We start from the raw sequence: 26947 nt of genomic DNA on the forward strand, positions 1-26947 counted from the left end.
AATTTTAAAAGTCAACTTTTAACCCCTAATTAACATATTAAGATAATTCAAAAAATCTAATAATATACTAAAATTCCCTAATTTTCTAACTTGATTAATAAAACACTCAATCAATCCTTTAAAATGAGTTATTAACCTTCTTAATATTAATTTATCTTTAATTTTAACTAATTAAATTAACTTAATCAATCCTTATGGCTATTAGGTAACCTAGGCCTATGAGACTATTAGCTTAGCCCCAAGGAAGGTAAAATAAACTTCACGGCATCGGCGTGAAATAAAGGTAGCGATCAACTAATAATTAAAATATATCCCAATTAAGCTTTAATAAATTAATATTTAAACTTTAATATAAAATTCCCTTAAGCCTTAACAAATTTAAAACTCTAGACAATTCCAACGAATAACCCAGTTTAGGATCTACCCCAGCCACATTACCCTCTACACACACCTTAGATGGTTTGCTAGAAAAACCGACTCTAAATCAAGGTTAGGCTGGTATTTACTTTTTTGTTATGTGCCAAGTTTTTGAGATTTTACAACATATTGTGGATGATGATACCAACTATGTTTGCTTACTTTTACTACACTCTGTGGATGATTGATGTGTTTGGAAACTAGATTACCCTTAGGATAGGAATGATCTGGATGTTCATTAAGTTTTCTATAGGTGGTCATGCTCATGCAGGGTAATAAAAAGAGGGCTAAATAAAAATTAATTATAAATGTACTTGCTACAGGTGCTTCAGTTGCTGAGCCTCCAAATAATAAAAAGAGCATGGCCAATGTGTTTATTTCTTTTTTTACACATATATACAACTGCATGGGATGTATTTTGATTTATTAAATGCCTAGGATAACCTTGCAGGAGATTCTAAAATTTTTTATTTCATATCAAATATAATTTGTGTAAAATATTAAGTGTTGTGAAAGTTAAAATTTGAGTCGGGATACATAGATCCAAAGGTTGGATTCTAAAGAGAAAAGGATACCCCTTAGGGGAATAGCCCTTTTCTATTTGGAAATCCAAATTTGGATTATCTTTTTCCTACCCAAAGAGGAAAAGGTGGCTTTCCCTTAAAGGAAAAGCTTTCTTTTCCATTTGGGTAGCCTGCTACGAAGGATCCAAGGAGCCTAAGGGAAAGGAAGACTGAAGAATTGAAGACAACGAGTATCCCACTCAAACTCACTTGCTTCTTTATTAGGACTAGAATCCAGGTTGTTGTTAGTGGTGCTCAGCCACTTTACTTTCTGTACTTCTGAGTTCTAATAAGCAAGGTAGTTTGCCTATGGATATTTATTAATTAATTTGTTTATATTTTTGATGTGTTGATTTGATTGCGTATAGGATTGCTTACTTTTCTTAGTTTTTTGGCATTTATGTATTGCTCTTTATTTTAGATTCAATACGTGAGATTCGTAAGGGTGTACAATTTCTAAATATTGTCCCTAACTCTCCAAAACTTTAGTGAAAACGTCCCTACCACTCTATCATAAAATGACCAGATTTATGTATTTAAAATGGACTAGGTGGTTAGCTGGCTCCCCAATCTAAGCCGAGGTAAGTTCAGATTCTGCACTACATTAGTTGCGTTCAAACTACTGTGGTCTAGTGTCCAAATTTAGATTTAGGATCCGGGGCGAATCTTGGATTATAATACCCCAACCTTTGGGAGTATAATTCCAAATTTTAAATAAAATATTCAACTCAAATTAAATCTTGTTTCAATCTAAAATATAAAGCCGAACACTTAGATTAAGTTTGGACACTTTTGGATGGTTTCAGAATCTCAAAGTGTCCCCTACTTTTCTTCTCTTGACTCCATTAATAACTGCTTCTTTTTTATCCATTAACCTTTGAAACTCCAAAATTCACCTCCTTTTATATCACTCCCAGAAAATTCTTAACAAAATTTTGCCACTATTTTAATCGAGAGTTTTTGTAAGAGAGTTTTTTTCCCTACGATGTAATTAACTATGAGGGTTTACACTCATAGGAGATTTAGAACCCGCATTGATTTTCAATACTTGATTTTTTTTTGGAAAATCTACTTCATAATGGTTGTTATCATCATGATCATATGATGGATAACAGATGATATTATCTTTCTTCAAAGAGATTTATCATGTGTTGCATCAAATTGAATATGAAATTAATGATCTCTTTCTCTTAATTATCATGGTTTGATTTTAGATTAAACCTCATTTTGACCCTCCCGTATGCGGTTCTCCTTTAAATCAGGTTACGATAGCTAATAGAAAATCTATAAATATGAATTTGAACCTGTTAGGAGATTTTATCTCCGCCTTTCAAGGAGGTATATCATCTTTTGACTTCAAAATTAAAATTTAAACTTAATTTCAAATTTCCTGAAAGAAACTTTCAAAACTTAAATTAATATTCTTTGGAAAAATTCAACCAACGATGATCGTTATCGTCATGCCCGAATAATTGTCAAATAATTATATTTTATTCCTTAGGGGAAATATGTCATTTATTCATAAGGTTTCAAGAATGATATCAACGATAATCTACTTAGATTATCATAGTAAGAAATTAGATTGAACTCCATTTTGGCCTTTTGAGGTCATATGTGGTTTTATCTCGGATCTAGTTATCATATTCAAGGTAGGGTTTGTAATCTTAGATTTAAACCCTATTCTAGAGGTTTATTTCTACTTCACGAAGTGATATGACTCTCCTAATGGGATGTTTGATCTCATGATTCAAATCTAAAAGTCAATTTTAAAATTTCCAAAAAAAATTGATGATTTTCAAAATATGCTTTCAAAATTCCACAAACAACATATAATTACAGAAAATAAAGAGCATAAAAAAATTAAAATGAACACACCAAAATTTATAGTGATTCAGTCAACCTAATCTATGTCATTCCTTATAGACTTCTTTTCCAAATATTGCACTAAAGTGTAGTGACTCTCTTTTTGTTCCCACATCAAGGACGAGAATTCTACATACGTTATTTCTGTTGCATATTTGGTTTCATGAATTACGGTTTTGATGATAGCAAACAATATGACTGCCTTTTTCTACTAACATTTCAGGGCCAAGAGATCAGACGACAAACGGAACCAGCTCAAGATTGGGTAGATTAGGGTTGAGTCAGTCTGTAACTTTTCTTTTCTCTTTCTTGACTCAATTGTAATTTTGGAAGTATCTGATGTAAGTAACCCCTACACACACACACACTTGAGTGATTCTTTTCTTAACTGATTTAGAATTTCTATTTTTCTTATCCAACTCGGATTCCAAAAGAAGAATGCATCTCTAAAGGGGAACGTCTTCTTCCATTTGGAAGACCGAGTTGGATGACTTTAGATATCCAAAGAGAAAAGGCAATACTCCCTAAAAGGGGGAATTATCGCTTCATTTGGATATTCAAGTCACGACGGATCCAAGGAGTCCAAGGAGGAGTGATCAAAGGAGTCCAAGGAGAAGATACCCAGAAGACTGAAGATACTGAAAACTTGAAGACCCAATATCCCACTCAAAGTTGTTGGCGTCTATCATAGGCTTAGAAATCTGGATTGTTGGCAGTGGCGCCCGGCCACTTTACTTTTCTTCATACCCTGGGTTGTAATTAAAGGGCAGTTGGCCTATGGACATTTATTTAATTTATTGGATTTATATTGATGTGTTTACCTGATTGCGCAGTAGAAATTGCCTGTTTTTTCTAGGTTTCTTTCTTGCATGCCGCTTCTATTTTAGCCTGGATTTCGTTAGGCTCGTTAAGGACTATAAAATTCTTCTACTCGCAATTAATATTTAAAATTTTAGAATTTTAAATAACATAGAAACCTAACGAACCTAGGGAACCGTCGGAATCGTCCGAGGTCGCATGCATATTACTGCATCATTCTCTCCTTCTTATAAAACATCTCACTGCCTGCGGGTAGAGTCCGGATAATCTGACCTATGAGGATGAAGTGCTGGACCTAGGAAGACCCAGTCTTTTCAATAAAAATTATTTTTTATAAGCCTGTTTTAAAAACTCTATAGCATTCATGAGCTGACATTTCAACTAGCATGCATTGTATTAGTAACCAACTAAATAAAATTTAATTGCATTAGCTAGGAGCATCTACCCCACATGAGTTCATGACCAATTAGGAAACTCTCTAGATGTCGGTCCTATTTCTAATAACTGTATCACCCACCCATCTTTCATAATTGACTGGATATTATGGTTTTGAAGCGACTAGGTGTTTAGCTGGCTCTCCAATCCAGGCCGGGATAAGTCCATATCTTTGCATTGCATTAGTTAGGACACGGGTCTTAGTGTTGTTCGTAGAAAACTAAGCCTAATCTAGATTTAGGGTTCGAGGCTACTACACTCGGTCTCGTAGTATGCATAAAATAATAGGTAGGTCCCTTCTTTTCAGGGACTCTAAATCCTACTTATCTGCGTCATAGGATGACGCCACCTCCATTTTTTCTCTCACGCATGTGATCTAGTACTTGATTTATTTTCTCTAGTTTTTTTTAGTACCCTAGAGCTTCCGAATGCTGGAATGAGTCACACATATCTAATTCACCCCTTTGGGACCTTCCTTCCTTTTGAGTAGGACTTCTTAGTCTATACCCATGTGCCAATCTTATTTTATGAAGGAATAATGTATGATCCTTAATCGAGAGTTTTCTTGGGCTCTGGCCTGGGATGTAATTAACCACGAGGGCTTGCGCTCGTGGGAAACTTGGCCCCACATCTATTAAATCCCAGTCAAACTTTCGTATCGGGTGGGGGAAACCCGTGACTAGGTCGTGTATATTACTACCTATCGAGGTGTGTTGGTGACAGCCTCTATTCTCAATGGTTAGTCGTATGCACGATCCAATCTGCCCTTCCATCGACCTGTTCGTGTCGAGTGAAGAGGCCTACGATCGTTTTGTCCTACTGGATAGTGCGGCCGTACCCTCTGCGTTCGTACCGCACGAGCGGTGCTCTTTTGGAGGTCTACACTGCTCACTTGTATTTTAAAGTCTAAAGATGTCGAAGCATTCATACTAAAAGATTTCATTTTCAAAGCTTTTGAAACTTTCGGGCTTTTAATACAATCATCAACAATAACATCTTTACCCTTACCAAAAACATGGAATTTTCTTTTTAGAATTTAAAAAGGCTCCTTCATTAATTATCAATGGCTTCTAGTATGTTATTGAATACTTCATTTTGAACATTTTAATAGTAAAAAAGTAAAATTTCCCATGTTAGCTTTTATCTTTGCAAACATTGGATTATATATATATATATATATATGTGTGTGTGTGTGTGTGTGTGTGTGTGTGTGTGTGCGTGCGTGTGTGTGTGTGACATTTCTAAAATTTCCTATAATTTATTAAATACTTTAAAATGATATTTTAAACATCTTTTATGAATGATGTTAGTGGGAAGCTTTTAGTGAGATTAATAGCTAGAAAAGGTTATGAATCTTTATTTAATATTTAAAGAGGCATTTTATAGTTTATGGTGAAATCATGAGGGGTTTAGAGGGTATATTAGTTGAAATATCAATATTAGTCTAGTTTAGGCAAATTTGGAGATCATTTTAGATATTGGTCATTATGTAAGATAAATGGTTGTATATGATAGTGGAATGTTAGTTTAGAATGTGAACTTGTGATATTGATTTGATGGTAGAGTTTAAGAGTAAGTTGAAATGTGAGGAATAAGATTATTGGATTGATTTTAAGTATTTTATATTTGGGCAGATGATATATTTAAGTATTTAGTAGGATTTTATAATTTTAGTGGTTATTTATTGATTTTAAAGAAATATTTATAAAGTGGAGAAAGAGTTATTAATAGTTTATAACAAGTGAAAATTTCTCATATATTAAACTTTGAGCACAATATATATATTTTGAAGTACAAAGTCAATACTTCAAAATACGATGACAATTTCTCTCTCCATAACGAAAACTTTGTGATGCCCTATAACCTATATTTGGGAGATTTTCATCTTTTTATCTTTTAAATATCAACCATCTTATTAATTTTATAAACATAATATAAACTACAAAAAAATGTAATTATATTTATATTCATTCAATATTTATATATTAATCTAGAGTTTTTAAAATAACACATACAATAATCATGATGTAGCCAAAGTCACAAGTCACTAAACAAGACATCATGATTACAAAAGAAAGAAAACCAACAATATGAAAAGAAAGACTACCATATTGCCTTGATCTACCTCAATCCACATGTTCCTTATCCTTACCTAAAAATATGAATTAAATCACAGAATGAGCATATATCTTAGTAAATAACAAATATCTATGGTGGGAAAAAAATGTATCACCATGCAGATTTTGATTTCTCCTATTTTGTAGTTAAATACTATATTAAGAATAAAGTACAATCTCAAAAGACTGCGCAGTACTCTATAATGGATTCAATATCAAAATAGGGTTTTGAAAATTGATATTTCTATGATCAAACACAGTTCAAAGAAAAATATATCATCTCGAAATATGAATATGAAATTCTAAAGAATGTGTTTAAAAATAGAAATAAACTTTTTGAAAAATTTGTTCATTCTTTTATTTAGATACAATAAAGAGAATATTGTATCATCTTAAAAGATGAACATAACATTCTTCAAGACATCCAAAAGTAAGAATGAGTTTTATAAAATTCATCATTTATAAAATTGAATATAACAAACAGGACATTACATTATCTGAAAAGATAATGTAACATCCTATAAGTATATTTAAGATTAGAAATGGAGTTTTTAAAGGCATCTACGTTCCCAAAGATTTTTCCCTTGTTTCATATGATTAAAATAAGGTTTATTTTAGTCTGGAGTTCTCAAATCCCTATAGAATGAAGCCCCTATAGTTAATTACATCCTATGATGGATACTCCTAAGAAAACTCTCGATTAAAGCAGTGATTTTATACCCTTTTGACTACAAAGTAAAAGACAAGAAAATAGAAGTAAAGATTTTACAATGAGAAAGCTCAATGTTGAACATTTATTAGCGATTCAAAAGAAGAAAAGTAGGAGGTGCCGGATTCTGAGAAGCTCAGAGGCAACCTCAGTCTATCATATGTTGGGCTTTATATTTTATGAGAAAAATTTTATATTTAAGTTGGTATTTTATTAGAAATTTAAGATTATATTCCTGGAGGGCAAGGACTTAAGATTCTAAAAGAAATTAGCCTCAGAACCTAAATCTAATTTGGGTACTACAAAGGTAGTAACCCAAACCTAACTAATGAAGTGCAAATTTGGACTTAAACCGGCCTGGATTGGGGAGCCAGCTAATCACCTAGGCGCTTTAAAACCATGTGTCCAGTCTCTTATGAAAGATGGGTAGGGACGTTACTTAAGTTTTAAGGAATTGGGGGCCGACATCTAAGACAATTCCTAATTAGCCCCTCATCTTATGCAGGGTGAGTTATGCCTAAAAATGCAATTAATATTTTAGACTCTTTTTAATTTGTATCTAATGTAATGCATGCTAATTGACTCGAATGCATAAAATGAATATGAAGTAGTTTTAAAATTAGACTAACAAAATAGATTTTTCCCTAGAGATTGCACAACTTTCCCTTGACAGAATTGCAACCTCATAGGTCAAGTGGTATGCCAGAACCCGCAGGCGAAGAGGTGCCTAACAAGGAAGAGAAAGTAATAATACATTTATGCTGACTCTCGACGATCCCGAGCTTACTTCTTAGATCGTTATAGTTACTATGTGAGCCTAAAAATTTTATTAGAATTTCAAATAGAAGAATTTTATCGTACTCTTACAAAAAAAAGCACTCCGATCGTATCCAGGCTAAAACAAAACACATGCAAGGGCCCTAAAAAAATCTATTGCACAAATAATATAAACAATCAAATTTAATAATCCAAAATATAATGTCCAATATCCATATAATTACACCCAAAATTTGCAGGAAAGTAAAGTGACCGGGTACCACTGACAACAAATTCGGATTCTAATCCTTAGAATGACGCAAGTGATTTTTGAAATGGGATATATTCTTTTTCTTGTATTTTCATTTCTTCGTCTTATTTCTTCTATTTTTTTCATTTTGTTCTTTCTTCTTCTACGAACTCCTTGGATCCGCCGGGCCTAAATATCCAAATGAGAAGAAACTCATCCCTAAAAGGGGTATTTTCTTTTCTATTTGGATATTAAAATCATCCTAATTTGGCTTTCCAAATAAAAGAGAATAATCATTTAAGATATATTCTCTTTTCTTTAGATTCCAAATTGGATGTGCTATCCCACTTTTATAATCACTTTCACAATTCTTGACTTTTAATAAATTATATTTACATTTGCATTTTTATCACAGAAAGAAAAAGAAAATATAGATCACCTGTAGGGTTATCCTAAGCCGTTTATAATAAAAATTATCCCAAGCAGTTATATGTTTTCATTTTGAATTAAATCCACCAGCCAAACTTGACCACCTCTTTTTTATTTGGGGGCTAAGCAACTGGAGCACCTGTAACATTTATATATCATTATTAATTAATTAGCCCCCTTTACTGTCCTGCACGAGTGTAGCCACCTGTAGAAAATTTTGTTAACAACCAGATCGCTCCTAACCTATGGGTAATATAATCGTCAATCAAATTACATCACAGAGTGCAGTAAAAATAAAAAAACAAACACATCAATAATTTTACAACCAGCATGCAATGAAAATCAAGAAAGAGTCCGTCACACAGCAGCAAGAAAGTAAACACCGACCTAACCTAAAACTAGAGTCGGTTGTCCTAACAAACAAATCTAAGTGTGTGCAATAAGTTGTGAGGTTTGGATATGTCCTATGTAGGTTATTAACTAAAGTTTTCTAATTGATTGAATTTTAGTTTAAAGATATTCACTAATCCTAAGGTGAAGTGTCACTAAGTTTTCTATATTATATGTTTCTATCCTAAAGTGTGCATGCATCATAAGTCTAGATTTTCTAAGACTCGGTCTTTAATTATTATCCTTAAGTATCACTACTGTTGTATGGGATGAAAAATTTGTTATTACTAACCCTTAGGACATTTCACATGTGTAAAAGGGTTTAGGGATCTAAAATCAAATAAAAGTAAGCCTAATAAAATTGAAGTTACTTCGGGGACCTAAAGGAGAAGGGTTCGTACAAACCACACCAAGGGGCCACTAAAGATTTTCTAAGTTTAGAATACTCACAGTCACCGGGGGTTACGACCCGGTGGTTCCGCCCGTAGCACCTCCACCCGGTTGGATGAAGGCGACTGACGCCGTTAGTCCCTTGTACATTTGTTCCCTCAATCGGTACCGTTAATCACAGTTCATGCAAGTAAATAAGAGAAAAACATGGATTAGAAAGCACACTTAATAGTTAATAATAAAATAATTGAAATTTATTGAAAATAGAAGACGTACCTTTTTTCAAGCTTGAGCACCAGTTCGTTGAATGACTTTTTGGAACCTTTCACTTCTCTACATCTTTCAACACACAAGTCTTATCTCTTAAATTATATACACTTTTCTATCATCACACACTTTTGCTTCTTAACAATCTAACTTTTAATTTTCACTCTTCCAAACATTTTATTCTTCAACATAAACTCTTCTACACTCACCTACATCTTAATCTCACAATCCAACCTTTCTCTTCACCTTTCTCACTTTTCTAACACACATCTTATTTCTCTTTCCACTCCCAAACATTTTGTTATTCATATTCATCTCCTAAAATTTTCTACATTATCTTTGAAGCCATTCTTTACCTTTCTCACATAACACCTTGTCATTCCAAAACACACACACTTTTCACCTTTCCTAATCCACAAAACTCACTTTATATATATATATATATATATATATATCACATCGTCTCCCCAAAACATCTCAACCTTCAACAATCGCACCCTTTACTTTTCAATTCATTTCCAACTCATACACAATCTACTTTACTATTCACTTAATCATATACCTTGCTATTTAAAACAATTTAACTTTTAATAATCACACAATTCATTTTCCAAATTGCACATATATTCCACTTTATAATAACAACTCGCTTAAATCAAAACAATCTATCACTTCCCTTTTCCCAACATGCCGCAAAAAGCATTATGAATCAACTTGCATATCTCCCATATAAACCATGACTCAATAAGAATGGAACAGAGCAATTGCAATACACTTCTTTCCAAAAACTCAAAGGAAAACTATCAATGTAATCATCTAACTTTCTCTTTAAAGCTAAGGCAACCAAAACAAATAACTTTGACAGTGAATGAATGCTACAATCATCAAATAATATAAAAAAAAGAAATATTTCTTGCAACCACCAAACACCATTTTATTATTCATTTTATATTCAAGAATTTTGCTAATTACAAACCTAGCATCATACTCTAGTAAACATGCATATTAACTTCTACGAGAACTCTCACTCTACCAATGAGACAATGAATATATTATACTAAGATATAATTTCAATTTTCTATTATCTTGCTCATCAGATTAGCCACAAAACAATTACATAGATCAAACCTTTTTTTTACATTAAATTGATAATAATAAAAAATATATATGATGACATGATAGAAGAGGCAGCAAAGCAACTTTTATATAAATGGTAATTGTTGAAATTCATAATAAAAATATAAAAAAAAATTACCATTATCTCGGCACAAGCCAATTAAATATAACATATATAATTGTCAAAATAAAGATAGAAAACTTATAATATAAAAAAAAAAATTAATTACTATAAGATATTTATCATAGATAAAGTTGGGAACAAGCATGATTGAAAAAATTTCAAAAAGATTATTCTATACTTTGATCTCTCACCCAAGGTCATAAAAGACAAAACTAAATCATGATGTTGTACTAGTTGCCACTTTAAAACAACTTTTATATCTTTCCATTCATTACAGTACTATTATCTATTGAAATTTAAGAAAGATTTCTTTACCAATTGGATGAGTGAAGATTGGCATGAATGGAATTCAGACGAACAAGAATATAGGATCGGTGTTCGATGGAGCAATTATTAGGTCCTTTCACTGGATGTAGATGAAGGTTCGGTTTTAGACAAAAATAGGTCAAAAAGTGCAAATACCGAGTTTTTTTCAAAAAACTCGGTATTTTTTCAAAAAACTCGGATTTGCACTTTTTGAGGCAAAACTGAATCTTCCTCTAGGTCCTTGCACTGGACCAAATAAAAGTTCGTTATATTGATGGGCGTTAGGCCTAGTCTTCACGCAAGAGAGCCACAGGAGAATTTTCGTTTGGGGCTGGAGTTCGTGCGAACAGAGCAAAATGACTGGAGGAGGGGCTTCTTCTTGGGTTGATTTTGCGAATGGGGAGGAGGAGTTCCGAACAGAGAGTCTTGAGGATTTCGTGCGAACTGAAAAGAGACGAGACGTGAGGACGAGAGGGGCGATGGGGCGATTTTTTGAACTGCGGTGAGGGGCGGCTTTTTTTTTTAGAATCGAAACTGACGGGAGATGGGAGAGAGAGGGAGGGGTTCGTGTGGGCTGAGAGAATGGGAGAGGCGATTCTTTTTTGTTTTTTAAGATTTTTGGAACTGCAAGGGGAGATGGGGTAGTGGGGTTTTGGGTGGTTCGTGAATGAGAGAGTCGTGAATGGGGGAAATTATTGCATCCGGTTACGCCTAGATAGGTCTGGATATTAATAAAATATTATTTTAAATTAAGCGCAGGTCAAAAGCGCACATAAATCTAAAGCGCACGTAGAGCTAAAGCACGCCTAAAGTTAAAGCGCACCTAAAGCTAAAGCGCAATCCGAAAGATGAGAGCGTGGACAATTACCTAAGGGAAATCCTATGGGGGCAATGTTTAGACTAGGCTACGAAGACCTAGGTTCTAGAGTTGATTTTGGGAAAATTGACCTCGAATAATGAGGTCAACAATCTACAACTAAAATTAATGCACCAAATAGAAATAATATACATTTAATCATTCATTTTCAAAGCAATGTGAGCATATACTATGTAAACATCTAGCAATTAATATAAATAATATCATATATACCATGTAATTTGATATATTATATTCCTTTATATATGTTCTATTTTATCATGATCGTATATCAATCACTCATATAATGTATAAAGTGAACCATTCCATATATCATATGTTCATTTATTAGTCTAGTTTCATATCAATCATGCTCCTATATCATTCAACTAATCAATCATTTTCATCAATTAATCAATTAATTTTGTTGTGTACTGGAATATTCACGGCGATAGAGAAAAATAAAATTTAATATATTTGTTTTGTACGAAGATCCAACACACAAGCACATAAAATATAGGGTGTAGTGTTCATAAGAGACACCAGATTTTTTACGTGGAAACCCCTAAAAAGAGGAAAAAATCACGGGGCCTGACCCAATTTTAAATGAATAACCTATTATTTGCAGTCAATTACAAATGAGGCCCTTCCTTGGGGAGAAGACCTTGAGTTGATGAAACAAATATACATTAAATTACATGGTGGAAATTAGAAGAATTAGTATTGAAATGTTTGTTTAGTCGACAAAATCATAGTCGGCGGGCGACGAAGGCCAGAAAGACCGTAGTCAGGTGACAGTGGTCTGAAGGACCGTTGTCTGGCGAGGGAAGTCGAAAGAACCATAGTCGGTGGGAGATAGTGGTCAGAAAGATTATTGTCTGGCAAGGGAGGTTGAAAGGACCGTAGTCGGTGGGAGACAATGGTTAGAAATACCACTATTTAGTGAGGGAGGTCAGAAGAACCGTAGTCGGCAGGTGACAGTGGTCAGAAAGACCATTGTCTGACGATGGAGGTTAGAAGGATCGTAGTAGGTGACGAAGGTTAGAAGGACCATATTCAACATGAGATAGGGGTCAGAAAGACCACTATTTGGTGATGGAGGTCGGAAGGACCATAGTAGGTGACGGAGGTTGGAAGGATCATAATCGACAAGAGACAGGGGTAAAAAAATCATTATCTTAAGCATGTGGTCTGGCAGAAGTCTGGGCATTATTCAGTGGTCTGGCAGAACTCTAACTTTTGTCAATGGTCTGACGAAAGTTCATGGCTTAATTGATGGTCCAGCGTGGTAGAACTCTGGTGTTAGGCGGCGGTCCGGCTGAATTCTGGCATCGGGCAGTGGTCTAGTGGAAGTTCGTGTTAGGCGGCGGTCCTAACGGAAGTCAGGTGTCAGGTGGTGCTCCGGTGGAAGTTTGGCATCAAACGATGGTCCTAATCGAAGTCCGGCGTCAGGTGGTGGTCCGACGGAACTCTTGTGTCAAGTGGTGGTTTGGTAGTACTCCACCGTCGGGCGGTGGTCCGATAGAACTCCGACATCGGGTGGTGGTCTTGACTGAAGTCTGACATCAAGTGGAGGTCCTGACGGAAGTTTAGTGTTAGACGGTGGTCCGGTGGAAGTCCAGCATCATGCGGTGGTCCGACAAAAGTCTGGAGTCATGCGGTGGTTCGACAAAGCTCCGGTGTTGGGTGGTGGTCCTAATGGAAGTCCGGCGTTAGGCAATGGTCCGGTGGAACTCCTGTGTTAGGTGGTGGTTTGACAGAACTCTAGCATCGGGCGGTGGTCCAGTGGAAGTCTGTGTTAGGCGATGGTCCAGATGGAAGTTTAGTGTTATGTGGTGCTCCGAAGAAAGTTTTGAATCAAACGATGGTCCTAATGGAAGTTCGACGTCAGGTGGTGGTCCAACTGAACTCTTGCACCATGTGGTGGTCTGGTAGTACTCCGGCGTCGGGCAGTGATCCGGCAGAACTCAAACATCAGTTGGTGGTCATGACTGAAGTCGGACGTTAAGTGGAGGTCCTGATGGAAGTCCAGTGTCAGGCAGTGGTTATGATGAAAGTTCGGAGTTAGACAGTGGTCCGGCGGAAGTCCGGCGTCTAGCGATGGTCTGACAAAAGTCTGGCGTCATGCGGTGGCCCAACAAAACTCCCGTGTCTGGTGGTGGTCCTAACGGAAGTCTGGCGCCAGATGGTGGTCTGGTGGAACTCCTGCGTGAGGTGCTGGACTAGCAGAACTCCAGCATCGAGTGGTGGTCCAGCATAACTCCGACGGTGGGTGGTGGTCTAATCTCACCCGCTGCGACCTCCCTTAGGAGGCACATGGCGAAGTAACTAATCCCTCGACGAGCTTACCAGCAAATAACCCCACAGGTGCATGACCCACAATCTCTCCACTTAAGGGGTCACGCCCTATGAGAGAGGATTCAAATATGAATTGGAAGATTCCTAACTATGCTCACCACCCAACTAAACCGATGGGATCAAATGCATTATTTTCACAAACCACCATCGGGTGGATTAAAGCCAAATATTTGAAGACAAATAAAATAGCTTATAAATTTGAACTGATAACTACAAATACGTGTAATCAATTTAAAAATTAAATGAAGACTAAGTTGTCCTTGACTGTCTGTTTCGGATATAATAATATATAATAATAAAAAGGAGCCTGTCTATATCCATTTGCCGCGTGTGAAAAAACTCCGCCGATTCTGTTATCCGCTGAAATTTCCTTATCCGCTGCTGCTTCCCTCTCTCTATCTCGCTCTCTGTCTCTTCTTCTCTGTCCCTCTCTCTTAATTTTAGGGTTTCATTTTGAACATGGGTGGAGATGACGAGCAGCAATCGGGGCTCTTCTACGAGCTATGTACCCTCATTCTCGCTCTTCTGCGCTCTCCCCACCTCTTCTTTCCAGCCGTCGGCGCCCTCTGCGGCACACCGCAGCGTTCAGAGATCTCCCCTGCGGGCATCGCTTCACTTTTCCTAGGGGCCTCTCTCGCGCTTATGCTCTGTGGGTCTATCACCTTCATGCTTGGCTGCATCCTGATGCCCTGGGTTATCGGCTTCGTTATCGTGTTATACTTATTGGGCATCGTTTCGAGCCTATCTGGAATTGGCAAGGCGATCCTCTGTCCCCACCGAACCCGCACCTGCGTGGAGGCCGATGACGGTTGTCCCGGGTGAGCTAGCCTATGTTTGTGTTTGATTATTTAAAATTTGTTGGTAATTCTTACTGTCGGAGTTGGAATATCGGCTATGTAGAGAAGAATGCTTCTTTGGTAGAAATTATGTGTTTGTATGGTTGCAAATTGCTTTAGGGGCTGCTTGGCAACGGGATTTATGCAGAATTTGGGCAGGATTTAGCATAAATCCCGCCAAACAGGATTTGATTATCCCGCAAATCTCACGGTTAGATAAATCCGCGTTATCCAATTTTTTGGCGTAAATCCCATATTTACTAATAAGTCTTGGGCTTCAGCGAATTTAGGGGAATTGGTCGAAGAAGTGCTCGAAATGGAGAAAGATAACCACCTTTGTAGCGAGCGAGCTTCCGTCGTCTTCCAAGAAGACGAAGAACGTTGTCAAAGGGGCGAAGGAATACTGTCCTTGAACCACAACGAAGCCTCACGTGAAACAGGCGAAGTGGAACTAAGAAGTGGAAAAGATGAAAAGCAAACCATAGGCCTAACGTTATCAGAACTTAGAAGTATAAGATAGTTTAATTAATAATTAATTGTTAAAAATGTATTAAAATAACGCTTGAATAATTAATTAGGAAAATAATTAGTAGTATAAGTAATAAGTAAATAATTAGTTATTTTAAATAATTAATTAATTAGAAGTTTAATTATTAATTATATGCTTACTAAAATAACATCTAAATAAATAATTAGATAGTTAGTACTATAATTATTAATTAAATCATTAACTATATAATTTGATAATTTAGCTAATTTTGATTATATTATTTATAATTATAATTTATTGATGAAAATTAATATTGAAATTAATAAATAAATTGTATCTAAGATGCAAAATAAATTTGATTTTTTAATAAATTAACCTTCTTAAATCCTGAGTTATATTGTCAAACAGTCTCACAGGATTTAACATCCTTTTTTGTCAAATAATTTTCAAGATTTAACATTAATAGGATTTACTAAATTTGGATTTACAGGATTTACTATATTATACTAAAGTTAAATCCTACTTGTATCCAAATAGCCCTTTAATCTTCTTTTGATTATTATTATTTTTTTTTTCTAGGGACAGTTGATGGATTTATGCCTAAGCATTAGGTCATGCATGCACTTGATGAGAATTAATCCACCCTTGTCTCATATATTTTCTAGATGTTCATAATGTTAGCATTGATCGTTCTTTTTTCCTGCTTATATTCTTTATGCTACTGGGGGAATCCGTGTGAATGATCTAAATTGATTATAAGAATTGCGTTTGCTATCATACCTACTTTATGTGGAATGGAGAGTAGAGGTGGGGTAGATGAGGAAGAAGGATGAAATTTAGTGTCTCTTTAATATTTTATTCTTCTTTAAAGAGCTTAGTTTCAAAAAAGCAGATAGTCTTAACTCTATATATTGAGTTTCTTTTATGGATATACATGGGGATTATGTGGATATTGAAAGGGCTATTCTTGTAAGTAATTGCTATGTCATCTCATGGTTATTGTTAGATGTCGGCAACAAGTGCCTTTGGTGTTTAGGCCATTATTAGATATAATCTATCATTCTTAGGTATGTTTCTCATGAGTAATCGGGCTACACCTGTTTTTGTACTTTTTAAGCTTTATGGAATGACAAACGGATGACCCAATGATGAATTGAGGTAAAGGCAGAACCTACCATAGCTATACTATCTTGTTTTTTGTGTTGACCCCAGCCATTAAATGCTCTCTTGGAGCTTCATCCAATTATTCAAGCCCTTAGTGTGACCTACGTGGGACCCAAGTGTGAGCAATGGAAATTCACTCATTTCAAACAAGATGAATCTCACTCTTTTGAGGTATATAGTATAAGAACATGAGAAGTGTTGCGGGCTAGTATATTTGTGGCGGTAGAGTAAGAAAATTTTTTCCTAGCGATGCACGAATATCCGAAGCACAAACAAATAGTTGGAGAGAGAAAGAGAGAGAGAGAGAGAGAGAGAGAGAGGAAAAACACCATAAATTTTTTACGCGGAAAACCTAAAAAGGGAAAAACCATGGGGCCTCACTCATGTGAAAATATTTCACTATATTTGAGTGAGCTGCAGAGGTTGACCCGTTCCTTAACTTGGAGGCGGTTAAATTACAATAGTTTGAAGAATCGATCAAGCTCCATAAAGATACTTGGGAGTTTGTAATGACCGTGGTTAGACAGAAGTTCGACGACGATCGGGTTGGAAATCCAGCGGTGGTAGGCGGCCGGGTGGTGTTTCGACGTCAATCAACGGTAAGGTGGTGGTCTGACGATGGTCGTGCAGAAGTTCGGTAATGGTTTACGATTTGGCAGTGTTCGGGCAGAAGTACAGCGGCCGTCGACGGCCGAGTGGAGGTCCGACTGCGGTGGGCGGCAGGGTGGAAGTTCGACGGCAGTCGATGCCGGGCGGTGGTTCGGTGGCGGTCTGGAGTTGGACGGTGGTCTGACGACGGTCAATGAAAGTTTGCCGGCGGTGGTGCTTGGGTGGAGCTCTAGATCCTTGAAGTCTCAGAGCTCTCTCCAATCTCCATCCAAAGGTCCCCTTCATACAAAGAGTATGAGTCTATTTATAGTTTTTTTGTGAGTGACACGCTCTGTAAATATGGAGAAGATCCAGGGTAGGTTCGAAGTGCTCCATCGGACGGTCCATACTGATTGCCCCCGATCATGGAGCATTATTTAAGCATTTATATACCTTAATGATATCAGAATTAAATGATATTAGGGTTGTTGGATTTGTCTTGTTGAGTCGCTCAATTCGAATATAAGCATGTTATATTTAGAGATTATTTGGTCATCTAATTAATGCTTTGAACATTTAAAATATGTTTTGTTCCCTTGGTTTGGACCCATTTGGGCTCAGATCAGACCAATTTCGGTGTCGTTGGGTTTGTCTCCTTGAGATATTCAATTTGACTATAAGTTTGTTGAAACCAGAGTTTTGATGGTCCCAAATTTAATTTTGAAAGCTACCAACTAATATATGCTTCATCATTCGTGCTCGATCAAGGCGATTTTTGATGATGTATGAAAAAGATATTGTGACCCAATTTAATCTGTGCTCGTAAGAATAGCATAGCAAATGAAACGGTAAATGAACAACTAGCTAGTCCTCGAGAAATTTTAGTAGGCACTATATATAGTAATGGATCGACGAAAGAAATGGATTTGCTTGAAGAACACCCAATTCGAGAACAAACACAAGCTCTTAGGCTTCAAATCATATAATATTTATCATATATTCTCCATCCCTCTTCCATACTATAATAGCTATATTTATAAGCTAGCCATAGAACCTTCTACAACTTTCTAGAAGACATGTAACAAACTAAATAAACTACTCCTAAGGTGTGATATAACTAAGATGTTCCACATCAGACTCCTGGTCAGAAGAGCTCGACTCCTTCGAGGCGCGTCATTAGTAGGGAGGTAGGTGTATAAATCATAAGCAATCCTCTTGAGTCGAAGATTTTGTGTCTTCGAGAATTAATAGAAATTTCACCATCAAGATTAACCAACGCACCTGTTCTTGCTATATTTTTAGTTTCTACCACATACTTTTTTACTTCTCTAAAAATTAGAAATTTGGAAGCAAGCATGAACCTTTTGTTCCCAACTAGCAATGCTTTTACACAAACAATGGCACTGAACCCAGCACATATTTAGAATTGAGTTTTTTGGCATATTCCACCACGGCCGTTGATATAGGGTGCTCGCTATTAGCCTCTGCAACAGCAGCCAAATCACATACCTCCTGTAAGGCAGAGCTGGGAAAGAACATGATATGAACCAGTGCAGGTTTTCCAACAATTAGTGTTCCTGTCTTATCAAGTATAATAGCTTTCACCTTGTGTGTTCTCCAGAGCACTTCCACCCTTTATCAGGACACCTTGAGAGGCTCCTTCGCCAGTGGCAACCATCACAGCAGTTGGAGTTGCCAGATCGAGAGTACATGGACAAGCAACCACAAGGATTGAAATTCCAAACTGGAGTGCCAATTCAAACTCATCCATGCCACTTGGAATCCAAGTCCTTGGATACTGATGGGCTGCTCCACGAATGAACCAGCCAAGCCAAGCAGGCAAAGCCACCACAACAACTTCGGGAACAAAGACTCTGGAAATTTTGTTCTCTAGTTTCTGGACAAGTGCCTTTGAAAGCTGAGCCGCTTCCACTAGCTGAACCATCTGAGATAAAGTAATCTCTGATCCCACATGTGTCACTTTCACTATTATGCATCCATTCTCATTCTCAGTTCCACCAATAACCTTTGTCTCTAGGGCCTTTAGTGATGCTTTTGATAAGCGCAACCTTGATAGATTGCTTGACGTTAGGGGAAAGCTTGCCCCAATGTTTGGTTATCTTCTTACGGAGGAGGATGGTTGAAAGCTGGCGAACATTAGGCATCTTGGTGGTCTGTAGGTGGTGCACGAGAGCCGGGATCAACTAGCACCCCTAGCTCTCCACCCCACCCGACGCCCTTCTCCCCTCACCCAAAACCGGCGGCCAATCCACCTAAGCCGTCGGCCCCCATTGGGAATTCCCCCATCAAGGCTTGTATTCAACCCTTTCCAATTTGTTCTTCCTAAAATAGGAAACCTATTTAATTTATATTCAAATTTTAATTTGAATTTGAATTTGAATTGTTTCCTAAATTACGAAATTCTTTTTTTGAAAACTTTTCAAAATTAAATCCTATTTGAATTTAAATTCAATTGGATTTAAATACACATTTCCAAATATCTAAGTGCAAAACAAGCAACAATTTAATGCCTCTCCCTAAATCCCTCTTCCCCATTGAAGCCGCCGGCCCCCCTTTTAACTCCCATTGAATTCTTTCCAAATGATTAACTCCTCTCTTGGAAATAATTCAAACCCTCTCCCTCTCTCGTCCCTGGACGATGCTCTCTGTTCGGTTCGTCCCGACGGTTCGTCCCGACCCTTACAGGATCGTTCAGACGAAATTGACAGATTCTTCACAATTTTCTTCAGTTCGTCCGGGACTAAAGTCGGTTCGTCCGGACTAACAGCACTCAAAAAAATCAGCTTCGGAGGGGTTTTACACCTCTCTCTCTCCCTCTTCTCCACTTGAATCATTGAGAGAAACTTCTTTCTCTCAAGAGGAGTACTTAAGGGAAGCCAAGGCCTTCGTCTCCAACACTGCAACCTTACAAAATCGATGTATGACCGATCCCGACATTGACTCCGGCTTTGTGTACAACGAGCAATAAAACATCGACATTCTTCGATCAACATTCTATGACGTCACCCCGGAAATATACAATTCCGCTGAAGAATACTTGGATCGTGTATCATTTTCACCTTGTCCGAAGCAATAAAAAAGCAGCTTGCTAATGTTCAGTGGCAAATCACTTTCGTTCCACGACGAGGGTGAACTTTTTCCCCTATTCAAATTATCTTCTAATCCTCTGCTCTTGTAGGTTGTGATTCGAGCACAAGGAGTTGTGCCAAGCTCTCTGCCTTCGCTTAGTAAACGTATGATTTGAGTTTTGATTTTTTATGTTTTCTAATCTCATTGTTAACATAGGGATTCTATTGAATAACTACTTAATTTGCTACGGTTGAAATTCTAATTACTTTGGTGATTCTAACTCTTAGCGTGTGATTTGGTCTAAGCGAAGCCATCCCTCTTCTATTTTCTATTATCGTTTAGTGGCTAACGTTCGTACTTATTAATTGCTCTTATTCAAAACATGCAAGTTCTTATCGCATTCATTTAAATCCTACGTAGTCCTGCATCATGTTTTCCCTGGCTTCTTAGATTCGCTACTAGTAAAACAACAAGGATTTCGACGCCGGAGCTCCCTTGAAAGATCACCTTTATGGGAAAACTTTGATCTGTCCTTGTAGAGCATGGAGGCCTCATGAGTATCGATAATCTTGCAGATGATGTCACTTGCATTACCATCATACTTCCATATATAGATTGATATAGTGGGCTCGAACGAGCTGAAGTCACGTGGAGTGTCAAAGATGGGATTGAGAGTGCAGGATATGGGTCGCACGTGGGCATTAGTCTAGTCGCGAGAGAAAGCTGAGTCGAGCTCAAGCAGTGTCGGTCACACTGGCGTGTTGGAAGAGTAGAGGAGCGAAGGCAAAGACACAGGTAGAAACTTGAAAATTGGAATGCTAAAATATTATTGATGAGCATGAAGAGTCAGAAGGAATTATTAGTCCAAGAGCATGTCACTACTTGGGCTAAATGAAAATGCTAATAAAAAAGAAATACCTCTCTTTATTATATTGTAATCATCTACTTGATGAATTTTACTCATTAAAATAATGAACAAAGACTGGCTAAATACTTTAATAAATAGTATTGAGAACACGTCTTGTTGTTAAGGAATGAAGGCAATTGTTACTGCATTTTTAAGGGGGTAAAACATATATTTTCAAGTTTATGTCTAGTCTGAAACTTGATCATAATGGAGAAATGATGCTAAACATTCACTCACATGAGGATTCTTTTCAACTTGCATTAGATTTTGAATAATAACAAATTAAAAGTGTTGCTTATATATTGAGGACACATCTTTGCTACTGCATCTAGTTCTAAACTTTTTTCCTTAAACTTACTTTAAATTTCACCAAATGTGTTATGCTTCCAGTGATTGTCCTAGCAAAAATTTGCATATGAATGTTGAAGAGGAGTATTGTAATAATCCAAAATTCTGGGTTGGGAGTTGCGGTGCCAGAAAAATTTTGTCGCGACGTTGAAGGCTCTGTTCTATACTTTTGGGATCGACATGCAGCGTAGTGGCGCTTAGAAATTGTGCGTCGTGGTGTTATACACTGAATGAGTTTTAAAATATTTAAATAGAAATATCACTTGACACCAAGTCATACGCCCTCATTTTGCTACCTTGTAGGGGAATGAAAGAGAGTAAGAAGAGAAGGGAGAGGGGAGAGAAGACAGACAACATAGAGGAAGCTCTTTGGGTATTTTTTCGTCTACCGTTCCTATTGAGAAAGTTATTACGATCATAATAAGTGGCCTATACTTTACTTTTGCTTTTAATCATTACGAGTTTAATACATTTCTCCCTTATGAATTTGTAAAAAAATGCAATATCTTTTGTTTTATTGAGCTTTCTTCATATAACTTTTTTAATTTGGAGATCATTATTCTGAATGTTTTGAATGACTTATATGAAAATTTCACTTGTTAGTTTTGTATATATGTTGTTTTATCTGAAGAGTAGAAATGACTGAGTACGAAATAATCAAGTACAATTGTAGGAAATCTAAAAATGATATATCTAACAAGCAGCAGCAACAACAACAACAACAACAACAAGCTTTTATCCCATTATATGGGGTCGGCTACATAAACAATTATGTCTTGTTAAGAGTCAAATTCTCATCTAAATCTAATAAGAAATGTCATTTCTAATATTTTTTAACCAAATATTTTTAGATCTACCTCTATCTTTCTTAACATAAGTCAAATCTAATACATCTACTTTCCTAACCGGGTCATCGGAAGGCCGACATTTTTTGTGACCAAACCATCTAAGGCGACTCTCTTTATTCTTATTTTCCACTGGAGCTACTCCAACCTTTTCACGTATATGCTCATTTCACATCTTGTCTCTAAGAGTAAAACACTCATCCTTTTGAGCATCCTCATCTCTGCAATCTATGGAGTAGCTCCAGTGGAAGATAAGATTAGAGAGATTGCAATTTTAGTAATAATAAATCTAGTGGGGGATTGTGACTTTGGGTGATCAAGTCATTAATAAGACTATAAGAGTGCACGTTTTAGATATCTTGGGTCTATTGTTCAGAGTGATGGTGAAATAGATAGGGATATTATTAGTAGAATTCAAGTTGGATGTTTGAAGTGGAGGAATGCATCAAGCTTGTTGTGTGATAGAAAAGACTCTTTAAAACTTAAGGGAAAATTCTATAAGATGGTAGTGAGGCCTACAATGATTTATTGTACAGAATGTTGGCCATTAAAAGAGAAGCATAAAATTAAGTGAAGTGTTGCAGAGATGAGGATGCTTAGGTGGGTGAATGGCTTTACTCTTAGAGATAAGATGTGAAATGAGAGAGTAGATGTAATAAATTTGGCTTATGTTAAGAGAGGTAGAGATAGAACTAAAAAGACTTAGTTATAAAATAATTGAAATGACCATTTTTATTAGATTGAAATGTGATTATGTGAATTTGTCTCTTATCATGATACAATGAAGAAAAATGATTCATGTAGCCAACCCCACACAATGGGATAAAGCCTTGTTGTTGTTATTATATGATAATTGTACATATGTCATTTTGGGCTTGTATCACTTCTAAATATTAAATGAATATAAATGTAATTATGTTTTATGCTTATACTGAATCTTGTGAGTTCTGAATGATATTTATAAACAAACAAACAAAAAAAAAAGTAAAAAGATGTGCAATTCTTTTGACTTAGATTCTTAGACGTTACAAATATAATGTGGGAGATTGTGTATGAATTTGATAAGGAGATTAATGTTTTTGAAGATGCCTGGATTGAAAGCTAATGATTCTAAAGACTCCTTGATTGAAATCTCTTTAAATATTATGCAACAGATGCAGCTTCTCCAAATAGACCAATCGGTTTCAAGCTATACAGGTTGATTTGCAGCAAATTGCTGAATTCTATTTCCTTTTCTGTTCTTCGCAGGTCAAGTCTCCTCGGCAATGAAAGCTGATAACAACTAATGGTTTGCTCTCCATGGCTTCTGCCTACTTTTCTTTTGATTGATCTTCTTTTAGATTGTATACCAGATAGAGTTAAAATAGCTTTGACCTGAGGAACCATTGGGTATGCAGGGTCTTCTTTCTGTTGCTTAGCTCTAGGAATTTGTCAAATATGCAGCATTTACATATTTCTTCCCCTACAGATTCTGATACATTGTTCAAGTTATTTGATTATTATTGTATGTCTGATAATACTTACATACATTTTTTCATTAATAACCAGATTGAGGAACTCTTTCAGACATCTGGATATTGCTATATTTACTTTTACAGTAATCATATTCTACTGGACTATATAGTTTGAGTAACTATTAATGCTTATTCCAATAATTGCTAGGTTGTCTGTTTGATTTAGGCTTCGTTTGGGACGACTTTTTTACTATTTCTTAAAGTTATTTTTTAGTATAAAAATATAATTTTTATATTAGAATATTGCTTTAAGAAGTGGTAAGAAAGTCATCCCAAACAAAGCCTTATGCATTGATTTAGCTTTATTTTTGCTTCTTAAATCAGCTTTTTAAGTTAAAATATAAAAATTTTGTACTAAAAAATTGCGTTAAGAAGAAATAAAAATGTTATCCCGAATGAATTCTTAGATTGAAATTTAATTAGTTCTTTAAAAAAACAAAATATTAAAATAAAATATATTGTTTTTGTAGTAATTAGTTTTTTACTAATCACTTTGTGTTCTTACATATGGTTTCTTAAAGTGGTCACAAACGCTATGATATTAACTATTGTGACAATCAAGTTTGTAATTATTTATGTCTTAATCTAGAATTATTTGAATTTTAAATTAAATAAATAAAACAAAATTATTGCAATGCCTCAAAAAATTTTTTTTTTAAGATTTGAAAAATCTATTTCAGGCTTTCAGTTGCTTTGATAATGTGACATTTTTAAATCATAAATGAGTTGCTCAGCAAATTATTTTCAAAAGTTAATGCTGCTACAGTACGACATAGATTTCTTTTTATCAAAAGAAGAAGAATTTGGAGTTAAGATCAACGTGATATTATATTCATTAAATTTATTTTGAATACATATAATACAAAATTAATGCCCTCTTTATTTATTTATTTGAATATAGCTAAATTAAACGTGCTACTTAAACAAAATTATATTGTAAATTTACCATTTTAAGGTTATCAAATAAAAATATCTCAATCCATAAGATATTATTTAGCATGTGTTAAATTTAAATTTCTTGAAAAATAAATTGATGACTTGAGCCACATGTTTATCATGTTTTTTTTTTTTTTGAAACATTTCGGTTAATTTAGATAAACTCATACACACATCACATATACGAGACTCGAACCCAAGTACTCTTGATTGGAAGTTAAAACTCCCAATCAACAAATCAAAATGAGTTTCATCAATTTCATTATGTCATTGTGTGGTTGTTGCTCCACCGTCTGTTCATTGCTAGCCATTGCTTATAGGGTCCGCTAGGGACGTTGAAAAGGTAATCACTTTCTTATGCTCCCAAGCAAGGCTGCAAACGAATCGAGACGAGTCGAGTATGTGAATGTGCATATTTGAGTTTGTTTATTATTACCTTGTTCAAGTTCAGTTCATGTTTGATTCGAGCTTTATTGTTTGTGTTCATGTTTAGTTCATTTGATTTATCGGTGTTCATGTTTGGGCAATGTTCAATTCATTTAGTACTTATCAAGCTTTAAACAAACAAACATTAACGAGCTATGGTCGTGAACATATTTAGCAAACATTCTATTGAGCAAATAAACCTTAAATTTGTTCATGAACATCTTAAACAAATAATTTAGGAAATATGGATAAATGTAATGTCTCTTGTTCATGAACAAATTCATTATGTTATAATAAATTTAAAATATTTTATATTATGTATATTTATCAATTTTACAATTAAATATTAATTAAATTTTTATCGAGTTCATTCACGAGCTCTGAATTGAGCACGAATCGAGCTTAATGTTGACTTGTTCACGAGCTTCAAATGATGTTGTTTGTGAACATAAATGAACCCAACACATTAGTGTAATAGTGTTCAAGCTTGTTTATTTAAGGATCTAGTATTTAAAATGTTGCTCAAGTTTGTTTGTTTAGTTAGTTAAACGATCACAAACGAGCTTTAATCGAATCGAGCAACGAGTAGCTCGTCAAACGTTTGGTTCGCTTGCAGCCCTACTCCCAACAAAATAATATGATCATAAATACAAACCACTGGAATCCCATAGCATATATGGGATTGAATAAGTTTTTTTTAATTTTTATTTTAAGTTTTTAGGCGTTTTTTAAGTAGTGGCATGTTATCAAAAAAAATATTTGATTGAGCATATTTTATCTAGGCCAACACTTATTGATGGTACTAATATTGACGTCCATCATTGCCATTAGCGCTAACACCCACCCTCAACAACAATTCCAATGCTTGACATCGCCAACAAGGTTGCCATCTGTCGTCGCCATGACACAGACGCTTGTTGTCACTGTAAGGTTAGTGACTGTCCTAATCTTCGATCTATCATTCTCTAATGAGAATGAGCGAATAGGCCTTCAAGCATCTGTTGATGACAACTATGACACTTCAAAGTTTCTCGTTCTTCGATCATAAATGTCATATTCGATGGTTCATTTCTCCTACATTTTATTAATTTATTATTTAATTATGAGGAAGTATAATCTTTGTAACATACAAGCCATACTAAAAATGTTATTTTAACTGACATAAAACTCGGGATTTTTTTCTTTCTCGATTTTTTCCAAATATTTTGATATAATTTGTAACAACTCAAATTCTTAACAATTGTGATATTATCCGCTTTGACCTAAAGACATCTCCATTTTATCTTGTTGGTGTAATTTTTTAGGAGGTCACCCATCCATTAGTAACCATAGCTAAGACTTTTCCTTTTCTAAAATTGGAAAATTTTATCAAAAAAAGTAAGGATTTAGAATAAAATAATATTAATGCATTACTTATATTCTAAATGTATTATTTTATATCTTCACATAAAAGATAACTCATGTGGGTCCATAAAAATAGAATTTTAAAAATTATTATATAACTTATTTCAAAATTAATTTGGAGGAAATAGAGAAAAAAATTTTGATAGATTAATTAATATATTAGATTAAATAATAATGCATAAAAATATTTTTGTAAGTTTGAATCTTTAAATAAATTAAAATGGTTCTTTAAAA

General features: G+C 35.4%; 1 protein-coding gene across 1 annotated transcript; it reads left to right on the forward strand.

Annotated features, from left to right (window-relative positions):
• Positions 1–14489: 14489 nt before the first annotated feature.
• LOC110109565 lies at positions 14490–24000 on the forward strand. Its single transcript, XM_020840699.2, has 2 exons — positions 14490–14983; positions 23588–24000. The coding sequence occupies exons 1-2, from the start codon at positions 14625–14627 to the stop codon at positions 23604–23606; spliced, it is 378 nt and encodes a 125-aa protein (XP_020696358.1). The 5' UTR covers positions 14490–14624; the 3' UTR covers positions 23607–24000.
• The last annotated feature ends 2947 nt before the right edge of the window (positions 24001–26947 follow it).

The sequence above is a fragment of the Dendrobium catenatum genome, unplaced genomic scaffold (genome assembly GCF_001605985.2).
Source record: "Dendrobium catenatum unplaced genomic scaffold, ASM160598v2 fragScaff_scaffold_733, whole genome shotgun sequence".
In the NCBI taxonomy this organism is placed as follows: domain Eukaryota; kingdom Viridiplantae; phylum Streptophyta; class Magnoliopsida; order Asparagales; family Orchidaceae; genus Dendrobium; species Dendrobium catenatum.